Source organism: Salvelinus namaycush, chromosome 4 (genome assembly GCF_016432855.1).
Source record: "Salvelinus namaycush isolate Seneca chromosome 4, SaNama_1.0, whole genome shotgun sequence".
NCBI classification, from domain to species: Eukaryota; Metazoa; Chordata; class Actinopteri; order Salmoniformes; family Salmonidae; genus Salvelinus; species Salvelinus namaycush.
The window spans coordinates 26,064,316-26,078,134 of record NC_052310.1 but is presented as its reverse complement, the minus strand read 5'-3'; the positions used below and the strand labels follow the sequence as shown (position 1 = coordinate 26,078,134).

The 13,819-nt window shown below is 42.5% G+C and overlaps 1 protein-coding gene across 3 annotated transcripts; it reads left to right on the top strand.

Annotated features, from left to right (window-relative positions):
• The first annotated feature begins 224 nt into the window (after positions 1-224).
• Positions 225-12,513, top strand: LOC120046385 (sesquipedalian-1-like). 3 transcript variants are annotated; one of them, XM_038991570.1, is made up of 4 exons: positions 225-508; positions 3,212-3,332; positions 11,179-11,485; positions 11,933-12,513. In XM_038991570.1, the coding sequence occupies exons 2-4, from the start codon at positions 3,252-3,254 to the stop codon at positions 12,361-12,363; spliced, it is 819 nt and encodes a 272-aa protein (XP_038847498.1). In that variant the 5' UTR covers positions 225-508; positions 3,212-3,251; the 3' UTR covers positions 12,364-12,513. The 3 variants fall into 3 exon arrangements, with proteins under 3 accessions (XP_038847498.1, XP_038847497.1, XP_038847500.1); XM_038991569.1 differs by lacking the exon at positions 225-508 and adding an exon at positions 2,393-2,673; XM_038991572.1 differs by lacking the exon at positions 225-508 and adding an exon at positions 2,728-3,028.
• Positions 12,514-13,819: the final 1,306 nt, after the last annotated feature.

The window sequence follows — 13,819 nt, the reverse complement described above, 5'->3', positions numbered from 1 at the left end:
CGGGTACGCGCTAGTAGCGTTTCAATCAGTTACGTCACTTGCTCTGAAACCTAGATGTAGATGTGCCCCTTGCTCTACAAGGGCCGCGGCCTTTGTGGAGCGATGGGTAACGATGCTTCGTGGGCGACCGTTGTTGATGTTTGCAGAGGGTCCCTGGTTCGCGCCCGGGTCGGGGCGAGGGGACGTACTAAAGTTATACTGTTACATTGACATCAACGGCCAGTATTCAATGGAGAGGGATGCTATGCTACTAGCCTCATGACATGAATATGCATGATAAAAAAATGTCAGTATTATGAAAGTTCTTGCTTGGTGGGCGAAACAATGAAAAAACAACTCCTGCTAGAGAGAGACAGATTTTCCTCCGAGTTCGGCCTCTCTTCCTCTTCGGATATACTACGAATGAAGCTGGATCTACTCATGGTTTTCTAAAGCTAGCCAGGGCTGTAATTACGCTGTTTCTGTTTTGAAAACGGAAAACTCAAGACTTCCTATTGGACAAATTCAGGTAGGTCCCGCCCCGTTTGTTTGCTTCTGTTCGGTTCTTACGCTAGATGGTTTCCGTAATGACGGTGGATATTGATCGCCTGCCTACTGTTAAATCTAGACGGTTTATAACTGCGTGTGAATGTCGAAATCCTCGCTGAGAATGCTGAAAGACACATTTTCATTTGTTCATTTTCAAAATTAAATGAAGGTTAGCTTGCAAATTTAGCAGGCTATGGTGTGAAAAGTATTTTAGAAGTGCGGTCTTTATTTTATTATCGTTAATGCCGGTTTTGGTGTGCGTATTAATGCATGAGCACCTTTCCCCCCTCCTATCGATACAATAATTGTATTAATTCATACAAAATGTTTTACCTTGTGAAATTTCAAATGCTTTCTGTCATTACTAAATTTGATAGGTATTAACATTACCATTTAACACAAACATTGGATTAGAATATTTAATCCGTTATTTTCCTCAAATGAAGGGGATGATGACGCAACCTTTCAGGATAAATGGCGTTCGCCTGACCCGGAGCAGGCTAGTATAGGGCTCAGGTGTGTTGAGTTTAGTCAATCATTGAACTGATCAATTAGCTTAGTTGGTCTGGTGGCTAGTTGGGACAAAACAGGAACAGGGTTATTTTAGTGTTCATCTCAGAATGTCATGCTCTAACGTTATAATCGTCATAAAGATAGGCCTACCTCATGTTACAAAATAGCACTAGTCTTAGAGTGGGGAATTGTGCAACTCTTAGGCTGTGTGTACACAGGCAGCTTTTGCTCAAATAGTGAAAAAAAATCAGCATTGGACTGCCTGTGTAAACACAGCCTTATAGTGTTTGGTGGTCAGTCACTACTCAGACAATGAAATAGACACATGATAAGCATGTGCCTTTACTTTATTACAAACCCATGAGGATAGTACATGGCATTTAACACTGTATGGAATTAATTCCCATGACTGTTTCCGCAATCAACATTAACATAAGCAGTTTCATCTAAGTAATTTCCATTATGTGTGCATTTGAGGCAATTGCAACACATTCAGAAACTATCACAAATCATTAACTAAATTGTACAGTTCAAAGGATAAACACCTAGTATGATTTCATAGGGTACAACAAGATTGTATGAGATTGTTGATGAGATTTGCATAAACCAACAGAGAAGACAATGGGGTATACATCCCCATGACAAAGGAGTCCCTTATCAACATGACCTCAGATCTAGTGTGACCTGACATTGTGAATACAGTTCATTCAATCCAATGCTGGCTTCAGTGGTGAAAAAATTACCCAATGGTCATACTTGAGTGAAAGTAAAGATGCCTTAAAAGAAAATGACTCAAGTAAAAGTGAGTCACCCAGTAAAATACTACTTGAGTAAACGTATCTGGTTTTAAAATGTACTTATGTATGGTGGTGGAAAAGGTACTCAATTGTCACACTTGAGTAAAAGTAATACATCAAATTTAAGCAAACCAGATTGCAACATTTTATTTTTTACAGACAGACAAGGACACACTTCCAACACACATAATTTACAAGCCCAATATTTGTGTTTAGCGATTGCGCCAGATCTGAGGCAGTAGAGATGACAACGCATTATATTGATAGGTGTGTGAATTGGTCCATATTGCTGTCCTGCCAGAGCATTCCAAATGTAAGAGGTACTTTTGGGTGTCAGGGAAAATATATGGGAGTAAAAAGTATATCTTTTCTTTAGCAATGTAGTGGAGTAAAAGTTGTAAAAAATATATATAGTAAAGTATAGGTACCCCAAAAAACGACTTAAGAAGTACTTCAAAGTATTTTTACTTATTAAAGACTTTACACCCCTGGCTTTATCAGCATACAGTTGAGGGGCGTGGCCCATGTTACCTATGAGGCGCTGACCTGGATGATGTGCTCAGTTGAGCGCTCACCTTAGTTACCAGGAAGTGTTTGACAACACCCAAGGAGCTGGTAGGACGGTTTTGTCTAGAAGGGATACAGTTTATGTCACAATGGACTTTTTGTAGCAGGTTAGGATAATTAACGTAACAGATTATGAGAATTAGGTTAAGGTTAAGAAAAGGGTTAGGGTTAGCTAAAATGCAACATTTTATTTTTACGTCAATTTGACAACAACTGTATCCCATCTAGCCAATACCTGGTGAGCCTTTACACGTTATTCTACAGAGAGGTGAGTAAACAACCCCATTTACCCTATGCTCTTTTACTAGGCATACTCATCTTAGTTCCTCTCGATGAAGAGAAGTAGCCTTCGACTTCTTAGCCCAATAATATTACAAAACTTCCATTTGCCTTTATTTTAAAAATGCGGAAGCAGATACGTTAAGGGGATTTCTCATGATGAACGCTACAGTAGCCTATGCGTTTTTGTTTTACGCATCCCCATAGCTGCAACAAAGCATTATAATTGTATATAATAATTACGGATTGTGAACGGTAGCTAAACAATCGAGCGAATGAATTTGCGCATATTGAATAAGCCTAATATTCGTAAAGATGCGTCATTTCACCATCACAGCAATGAAGTATGCGAACTTTGTAATACAATCTCAAAGTTCAAACGCAAATGGCGTTAAATCATTAGACAAAAAAAATATTCGATAATTCAAAAACATTTGAATATTTTTTTGCCAAGTTAAAGTCCGCAGTGAGAGAATGTGCTGCAGTGATGTGGTGGGTGCCCTACTAACTTCCTTGTTTTTATGTAGCCCAACTCAGCTACTCCTATGGTAAAAGCATGGTGTTGAGATGAAGATTACTGGGAAGATCCTCACTCACTTTCAGTCGTGCAGCTCACCCGTCGACAAAGAAGGATACCTGTATAAAAAGGTAACCCGATAACACGCCTTTCTGCATGTCTTACAGACTAACTTGTATATTCTATAATTTCAGCTATCACAATCCTTTGCTTGTTAACCTTGCCTTTTAATTGCAGATTGACTAAATTAGGTGTATCAAATGCCCATTCAAAGCCAATGGTGAAGCCAGGGCAAAACGAAGTGACTTTTTAAATTCATTTAAATTTTATTTGACCTTTATTTAACTAGGCAAGTCAGTTAAGAACAAATTCTTATTTACAATGACTGCCTACCAAAAGGCCTCCTGCGGCGACGGGGCCTGGGATTAGAAAAAATAAATAAATACAATATAAATATAGGACAAAACACACATCACAACAAGAGAGACAACACTACATAAAGAGAGACCTAAGACAACAACATAGCAAGGCAGCAACACAAAACAACAACATGGTAGCAACATAACATGGTACAAACATTACTGGGCACAGACAACAGCACAAAGACCAAGAAGGTAGAGACAACAATACATCACACAAAGCAGCCACAACTGTCAGTAAAAGTGTCCATGATTGAGTCTTTGAATGAAGAGATTGAGATAAAACTCCAGTTCCAGTCTCAGCTGCAGCAAACTGAAAAGAGGAGTGACCCAGGGATCTGTGTGTTTTGGGGACTTTTAACAGAATGTGACTGGCAGAATGGGTGTATGTAGAGGATGAAGACTGCAGTAGCTATCTCAAATAGGGGGGAGTGATGCATAAGACGGTTTTATAAATAAGCATCAACCAGTGGGTCTTGCGACGGGTATACAGAGATGACCAGTTTACAGAGGAGTATAGAGTGCAGTGATGTGTCCTATAAGGAGCATTGGTGGCAAATCTGATGGCCGAATGGTAAAGAACATCTAGCCGCTCGAGAGCACCCTTACCTGCCCATCTATAAATTATGTCTCCGTAATCTAGCATGGGTAGGATGATCATGTTAGTTTGGCAGCTGGGGTGATAGAGGAAACCAAGTCTAGATTTAACTTTAGGTAGCTGCCAAAAATAAAGGAAACACCAACATGACTTAATAGGGCGTTGGGCCAGCACGAGCCAGAAAATCACTTGTGGAACCTTGGTATAGATTCCACAAGTGTCTCCAACTCTTACTCTTACATTTGGTGTTTTGTTGATGGTGGTGGAAACCGTGTCTCAGGCGCCACTCCAGGATCTCCCATAAGTGTTCAATTGGGTTGAGATCTGGTGACAGAGACGACCATGGCATATGGTTTACATCGCTTTCATGCTCATCAAACCTTTCAGTGACCACTCAAGCCCTGTGGATAGGGGCATTTTCATCCTATGGGAGCATAGCCATGGTAGCCAAAATAATGGCCTGCCCTGCATTTCTATACATGACCCTAAGCATGATGAAATGTTAGGGCAGGTGTGCTCAGAGATGGGAAACAATGGAATATGATAGCACATCAGGAGAAGATGAGGGCACACTGATTAAGGAAGGATGGCAGAGGGGGATGTGGAATATGAATCGGATAGCAGTGTAAATAAGGAAGAATGGACCTCTGTCCAAAATAATGGGAAAAGAAGCAAAGTTAGGGTTGGAAAGAAGACTCCTAATGTTGAGAATACCTCATATCTGTTGTGAGTCTGGATCCTGGGAGAATTGGGGACTGAATTGTCAAATCCGTTAGAAGTATTTAAGATGGTAGAGAGAGGTGTGGAGTCGGTGGGGGTCACGAGGAGTGGGCTGGTCTTGCTTTTTTGTGTTTCTGCTGAACAGAGGAAGCGTGTGTTGGGTATCAGGTGAATTGATGGCCATGCAGAGCTAAGGAGAAGATAAACTGTCAAGGGAGTAATTGCTGGAGTCTCGGAGGGAGTGGGCATTGAGGAGCTGATGAGTGTTCTTGGAGTGGTTGATGCATGGAGGATGAATTGTTGGCTCAATGGCAAGAAAGAGAAGAGCTGGTCTATTCTTGTTTTTTGATGTGGAGTCCCTCCTGACCCGAATTAAGCTGGGGTATGTGCACTTTACCGTAAGAGCTTTTATTTCCAGGCAGTTGCAGTGTAAACTGTGTAGAATGTTTGGACATGTAGAGAGTGTCTGCAGGTGGAGGAATCCAAGATGTAGAAGTTGTGGAAAAGAAGCTCATGGTGATTTTTTTTTGAAGAAGCTGTAAAGTGTTGCAACTGTGGTGGAAAGCACGTAGCAAATTTTTGGAGTGCCTGACGAGGTCGAAAAATAATGAAGTTGCCAAAGTCAGGGTCGTCCAGAGTATTTCATATGCAGAGGCTGTCAAAAGGGTGGAGGGAACTAAAGGTACTCCTAAGGACTCCATGGTGTTGGGTAAGCCTTCAATGCAGACTGCAGAGTTGGCTTCTACCAGCAGGATCCAAGGATGTTACATGTAAAGGTGGACTTTGTGATTTTTTTTTTTTTATGGTAACAGTGATCATTGGGACGGCTAAAGTGGAGGGAAAGTCCAAGAAGATGGTCATTATTGTGGATGCGGCAGATTAGTTCCTGGGACTAAAATATTTATCAGGGAAGGAGTTACATGAGACGCAGTCACAAGCAGTGATGCCAGAGAGGAAGATGCGAAGCGAGAGTTGATAACTGTGCCCAAAATCTGTCTTCTCCAGCAGGTGGCTTTTTTTCGCTCACGAAGCGAGGAATTTTTGTCAGATTGTCGAATTATATATGGCTTATTTGATCGAATAGAAGTTTCGTAATGATTAGGTTGTTAAGAGTCTATTGATGTAAGTCGGACACGTGACATCCTGGTAACTTTGAGAAAAATTACTTTATACTGGAGTTGTGCCTGGTCGTCACTAGTTGCCACAGTCATAAAGTCCACCTATTTCTACAATTTAACATCTTAAAATGTGTTATGCCTAACCCTAACCTTAAATTGAAACCAAAAAGCACATTTTTGTTTATATACTTTTTTTAAACGAAATAGACAATTTTGACTTTGTGGCTGTGGTAACTAGTGGAAACCGTTGTGCCTGTTGTTCACACGCGTGTCTGCCCTCTCATTGGCTAGAATGGTCCCACCTGATCTTGCCTCCTCCCAACTGCCATCCATTTTTAAAGACATTTCTTTTCATTGTTAGTGGCCTTTATTCACCTTTATTTAACCAGGTAGGCCAGTTGAGAACAAGTTCTCATTTACAACTGCGACCTGGCTAAGATAAAGCAAAGCAGTGCGACAACACAGAGTTACACATAAACAAATGCACAGTCAATAACACAATAGAAAAATCTATGTACAGTGTGTGCAGATGTAGAAGAGTAGGGAGGTAAGGCAATAAATAGGCCATAGAGGCGAAATAATTACAATTGAGTGATCAATGTGCAGATGATGATGTGCAAGTAGAGATACTGGGGTGCCAAAGAGCAAGAGTATAGATAACAATATGGGGATGACGTAGTTGGGTGTGCTATTTACAGATTGGCTGTGTACAAGTGCAGTGATCGGTAAGCTGCTCTGACAGCTGATGCTTAAAGTTAGAGAGGGAGATATAAGACTCCAGCTTCAGTGATTTTTGCAATCCGTTCCAGTCATTGGCAGCAGAGAACTGGAAGGAAAGGCGGCCAAAGTAAGTGTTGGCTTTGGGGATGACCAGTGAAATATACCTGCTGGACCGTGTGCTACGTGTGGGTGTTGCTATTTGTACCAGTGAGCTGAGGTAAGGTGGGGCTTTACTTAGCATAGACTTATAGATGACCTGGAGCCGGTGGGTTTGGCGACGAGTATGTAGTGAGGGCCAGCCAACGAGAGCATACAGGTCGCAGTGGTGGGTAGTATATGGGGATTTGGTGAGAAAACAGATGGCACTGTGATAGACTACATCCAGTTTGCTGAGTAGAGTGTTGGGATCTATTTTGTAAATGACATTGCCAAAGTCAAGGATCGGTAGGATAGTCAGTTTTACGGAGGGTATGTTTGGCAGCATGAGTGAAGGAGGCTTTGTTGTGAAATAGGAAGCCGATTCTAGATTTAATTTTGGATTGGAGATGCTTAATGTGAGTCTGGAAGGAGTGTTTACAGTCTAACCAGACACCTAGGTATTTGTAGTTGTCCACATATTCTAAGTCAGAACCGTCCAGAGTAGTGATATTTGTCGGGCGGGAGGGTGCGGGCAGCAATCGGTTGAAGAGCATGCACTTAGTTTTACTTGCATTTTAAAGCAGTTGGAGGCCTCGGAAGGAGTGTTGTATGGCATTGAAGCTCATTTGGAGGTTTGTTAGCAGTGTCCAAAGAAGGGCCAGATGTATACAGAATGGTGTCGTCTGCGTAGAGGTGGATTAGAGAATCACCAGCAGCAAGAGCGACATCATTGATATATACAGAGAAAAGAGTCGGCCCGAGAATTGAGCCCTGTGGCTCCCCCATAGAGACTGCCAGAGGTCCGGACAACAGACCCTCCGATTTGACACACTGATCTCTATCTGAGAAGTAGTTGGTGATATACGCACCATACGCACTACCCTCTGTAGCGCCTTACAGTCTGATGCCGAGCAGTTCCCATACCAGGCAGTGATGCAACCTTTCAGGATGCTCTCGATGGTGCAGCTGTAGAACTTTTTGAGGATCTGGGGACCCATGCTAAATCTTTTCAGTCTACTGAGGGGGACAAGGTGTTGTCGTGCCCTCTTCACGACTCTCTTGGTGTGTTTGGACCATAATAGTTTGTTGGTGATGTGGACACCAAGGAACTTGAAACTCTCATTGCGTTCCACTACAGCCCTGTCGATGTGAATGGGGGTGTGTTTGGTCCTCCTTTTCCTGTTGTCCACGATCAGCTCCTTTGTCTTGCACACATTGAGGGAGGGGTTGTTGTCCTGGCATCACACTGCCAGTTCTCTGACCACCTCCCTATAGGCTGTCTCATCGTTGTCGGTGATCAGGCCTACCAGTGTTGTGTCGTCAGCAAACGTAATGATAGTGTTGGAGTCGTGTTTGGACACGCAGTCGTGGGTGAACAGGGAGTACAGGAGGGGACTAAGCACGCACCCCTGAGGGGCCCCCGTGTTGAGGATCAGTGTGGCAGATGTGTTGTTGCCTACCCATACCACCTGGGGGAGGCCAGTCATCAAGTCCAGGATCCAGTTGCAGAGGGAGTTATTTAATCTCAGGGTTCTTAGCTTAGTGATGAGCTTTGAGGGCACTATGGTGTTGAATGCTGAGCTGTAGCCAATGAACAGCATTCTCACATAGTTGCTCCTTTTGTCCAGGTGGGAAAGGGCAGTGTGAAGTGTGGAATGTGATTGAGATTGCATCATCTGTTGGGGTGGTATGCGAATTGGAGTGGGTATAGGGTTTCTGGGATGATGGTAATGTGAGCCATGACCAACCTTTCAGAGCACATCATGGTCACCGACGTGAGTGCTACGGGGCGTAGTCATTTAGTCAGGTTACCTTCGCTTTCTTGGGCACAGGGACTATGGTGGTCTGCTTGAAACATGTAGGTATTACAGATTCGGTCAGGGAGAGGTTGAAAATGTCAGTGAAGACATATGCCAGTTGGTCCGCACATGCTCTGAGTACATGTCCTGGTAAGCCGTCTGGCCCCTCGGCCTTGTGAATGTTGACCTGTTTAAAGGTCTTGCTCACAACGGCTGTGGACAGCGTGATCACACAGTCGTCCGGCACAGCTGGTGCTCTCATGCATGCTTCAGTGTTGCTTGCCTCGAAGTGAGCATTAAAGGCATTTAGCTCGTCTGGTAGGCTCGCGTCCCTGGGCAGCTCATGGCTGGGTTTCCCTTTGTAGTCCGTAGTAGTTTGTCATATCTGACGAGTGTCAGAGCCGGTGTAGTAGGTTTCAATCTTAGTCCTGTATTGACGCATTGACTGTTTGATGGTTCATCTGAGGGAATAGCAGGATTTCTTATAAGTGTCCGGATTAGTGTCCCGCTTCTTGAAAGCGGCAGCTCTTTGACTTTAGCTAAGATTTTTCCTGTAATCCATGGCTTCTGGTTTGGATCTGTACCTACGGTCATTGTGGGGACGACGTCGTTGAAGCCAGTGACTGATATGGTGTATATGCCATTGGATGAATCCCGGAACATATTCCATTGGTTTCCATTGGATGAATTCCATTGGATGAATCCCGGAACATATTCCAATGACAAAATTAAAACCTGTTTTTAGAAATGTTTGCAAATGTGTTGAAAATGAAATGCATAAATATTGAATTTACATAGGTATTCACACCCTTGAGACAATACATCACATTTGGCAGTGATTACAGCTGTCTTTCTTGGTAAGTCTCTAAGAGCTTTGCACACCTGGATTGTACAATATCTGCGCATTATCTTTAAAAAAAGATTCAAGCTATGTCTAGTTGGTTGTTGATCATTGTTAGACAGCCATTCAGTCTTTTAAGAACATTTAAGAACAATTTAAGAACATTCAATGTTGTCTTGGTAAGCAACTCCAGTGTATATTTGGACTTGTGTTTTAGGTTATTGACCTGCTGAAAGGTGAATGTGTCTGTTGGAAAGCAGACTGAACCAGGTTTTCCTCTAGCATTTTGCCTGTGCTTAGCTTTATTCCACAAATGTTTATATTTTTTTTACTCCCAAGTCTTTGCCGATGACAAGTATTTCCATAACATTATGCAGCCACCACCATGCTTGGAAATATGGTGGTTCTCTGTGATGTCATGTTGGGGATTTGCACCAATCATAACGCTTTGTATCCAGGACATAAAGTTAATTTATTTGCCAATTTGTTTGCACTTTTACTTAAGTGCCTTATTGCAAACAGGATACATGTTTGGAATATTTGTTTTCTGTACAGTCTTTCATTTCGCTCTTTAATTTAGGTTAGTATTGCGGAGTAACTACAATGTTGTTGATCCATCCTCAGTTTTCTCCTATCACAGCCATTAAACGCAGTAATTGTTTTAAAGTCACCATTGGCCTCATGGTGAAATCGCTAAGTGGTTTCCTTCCTCTCTGGGAACTGAGTAAGGAAGGACGCCTGTATCTTTGTAGTGACTGGGTGTATTGATACACCATCCAAAGTGTAATTAATAACTTCACCATGCTCAAAGGGCTATTCAATATATATATATATATATTTTTTTTAAACCAACAGGTGCCCTTTGCGAGGCATTGGAAAACCTTCCTGGTTTTTGTGGTTGAATCTGTGTTTAAAATTCAGTGCTTGACTGAGGTGCCTTACAGATATGTGTGGGGTACAGAACTGAGGTAGTCATAAAATCATGTTAAACACTAATATTGCACACAGAGTGAGTCCATGCAACTTATGTGATTTGTTAAGCACATTTTTACTCCTGATCTTATTGTGAGTAGGCCAGTGACACAAAATCTCAATTTAATCCATTTAAAATTCAGGCTGTAACCCAACAAAATGTGGAAAAAGTAAAGTCCTTTTCTGAAGGCACTGTATGTGTGTCTTTCGGAGCGGTTGGGATAAAGCAGAAGTGCAACTTTGACGGGCCATGACCTGGTGCACCCTGGTTCAGCCTAGTCGAAACCCCCTCAGTGACAATTGAGCAATAAACTGCACAGGCGCACGTATTTGACTGTGTAGGCTGAGCTTGGAACGGGAAGAGTGCCTATTCAGGCCTGCACATAAAGTAAACTAGTTTTTATTGGTATTTTTTTATATGATAAAGATATTTTTTAATACAGTACTAATGCCAGATATGTAAAATGTTCTCTCCAGAGCACATTCATTTGTGCTAGATTTAAAGAAAATAAAATTATGTACATATTTATTTTTAATTCAGAATGATTCAACTACAATAACTATTTGCATACCCCCTGGCTGATACTGACATCAGACCTGTTGGAACAACAGATTGTTTTGACTAAACATCCCATTGTACCATTACATACAGGGTGAGAGAAACACTTCCTATCAGAAGCGCTGGTTCATGCTGAAGGCAAACCTGCTCTTCTACAAGGACCGGCCCAACCACCGCGACCTGCTTGGCGTCATTGTTTTGGAGGGCTGCTCAGTGCAGCTGTGCGAGTCTGAAGAGCAGTTTGCCTTTTCGCTGGTGTGGAGCGGTGAACCGGGCCTGCGCACCTACAAGCTAGCCGCAGAGGACCAGCCCAGCCAGGAGAGCTGGATCAGGGCCCTGCTGTCGGCCAACCACGGCTACCTGGCCGCGCTGGTCATGGATCTGGAAAAACAGTACAAAGGTGAATGGGTGCAGGATTTTGTTCCATTCCAGCACTAGGCAAGCTAGATAATTAGGAGTAGATACATCAACAAGGTGTTTGCCTGGTCATGAGAGTAGCTGGAAGACAAGTGGTCAAGCTTGGTCGTCTAGAGCTAGTAGGTAAATAACCGGATTCAACTAATCATCAAGTCCCCGATTTAGTTGAATCAAGTGTTTTAGTGCTGGGCTGGAATAAAACTGCACGTCCTAAATATCTACAGGATCAGGATTGGTGACCGCGTTGAAATGTACTTATGAGTTAGTGGTTCCCGCTACTTATACGCGTGATGGCTTTACATATGCAAAGCACCTTCATCAATGTTCAGCTGTGTTTAATGAAAAAGTGTCCATGAATGGTGTTTGATGAAAAAGTGTCCATGAATGTCCTCGCACCTTTTTTCTTAGTCACTCCTTACTCCTTCCACAGAGGCCATGAAAGCATTTCCTGATGACCCATCCCAGCAGTCTACACTGGCTGGCCCAAACACAGAGAGGCCAACTCAGTCGCTGATTTGGCTGAACTCTGGGACCGCCACCCTTTCACAGTACCTAGGGCCAGGTGTGGGAGCCGGGCATAGCTTTAGCACAAATCAAATGCTACAAATTCCTCCCATTTCCTCTAAACCAACCAATAAGAGGTCTCCAAAACTCTGGCCCAAGAGAAATGCAAATGTTGTGCCTATTAATGTCCCAGCCCCACCCCAAGGGGAGTGGTCAGTGACTGGGTCAGGACCCAAGGTGGAATTTAGCGAACTGCACGAGGACTTTGGCAAGGAGGTGAAGGAGCTGATTGCTGATTGGTTGAGAAGGGGACAGAAAGATGTAATTCAGGAAGAAGACTTAATTGATTTTGGTTGATTCAGCATGGTATGTCACTATAAGCATGTAAACAGTCCATACCAAAGGAGTCTGTACCAATTGCAATAATGGATGCCAACATCAATGAATATTTGTGAATGTAAGAAAATATATAATGATTATTTTAAAATAAATGTTTTTTAGACAGTTTTCCTCTTCCCCAATCATTTGAATTAATATCTATGATTTAAAAGTCAATCATTTATCAACAGTTGTTCTCCCCATTTAGAGCCAATAAGCTACAATATTATTACATGTAATGCCGTAATAATACAGCTATTACATTCAATAGATAAACTCACAAATCAATTGCATGTATTATTAGTTGTCTTCTTCACATTGGTTGAAATTCACAAAAGCCAGGATGATTCCAAAAATAGTCTATTCAACACAGCAACTCAACCCACACAAATTATGCAGAGGATATGAAACGCTGTTAGATGCAACCTAAAAATGAATACAGTATGGGAAATACATTCATCTGGTGCCATTGATAACTGAGCACTCCAATACACCATTTGGGTGTCCACAAATGTTCCTCCTTGGTGACATGAAATCCCTTTTCGCTGACACTGAGCCCCACGGGACTTGTCTGATGTCAGTACCGCTAATGTGCCAAACGAACTAACCGGTTTAGGGTACTAATTAATATGACCCCACCATCGAAAGCGCTCACGAACACGTAGGCTACATGTTGGTTGTTTTGCTCCACAACAGCCACAAGCTTCACAAGACTCGTCTGAAGGTAACCTGGTACCGGTTTAAAAATGTATTTAAGTACTTTAGTGCTCCCCCCCCAAAAGGGGTTAAATATGGGTAAAAAAAAACAACAGAATATCCAGGGCCTTTATCCACAAAGCATTTCAGAAAAGGTCCCTGGAATCTTGTTAAAACCTGTTTGAAGACTAGCCATAAGACTGCTGAACAATTTATCAAATGGCCACCCGGACTGTTGACCCACCCCCCCTTTTGTTTTTACACTGCTGCTACTTGCTGTTTATTATCTATGCATAGTCCTCTTTACCCCCTATCTACATGTACAAATTACCTTGACTAAACTGTACCCCTGCACATTGACTCGGTACCGGTACCCCCTGTATATAGCCTCGTTATTTTGTTACTTTTATTTTTACTTTACTTACAAGCCCTTAACTCTATTTCGTGAACTGCGTTGTTGGTTAAGAAAATATTTACTAAATTAACTAAGCATTTCACGGTAAGGTCTACACCTGTTCTATTCCGAGTGGCGCAGCAGTCCAAGGCACTGCATTGCAGTGCTAGAGGCGTCACTACAGACCCTGGCTCATTCCCAGGCTGTGTCACAACCGGCTGTGATCAGGAGTCCCATAGGGCGGCGCACAATTGGCCCATTGTCGTCCGGGTTAAGGGAGGGTTTGGCCGGGGTGGTAGGCCATCATTGTCAGTAAGAATTTGTTCTTAACTAACTTGCCTAGTT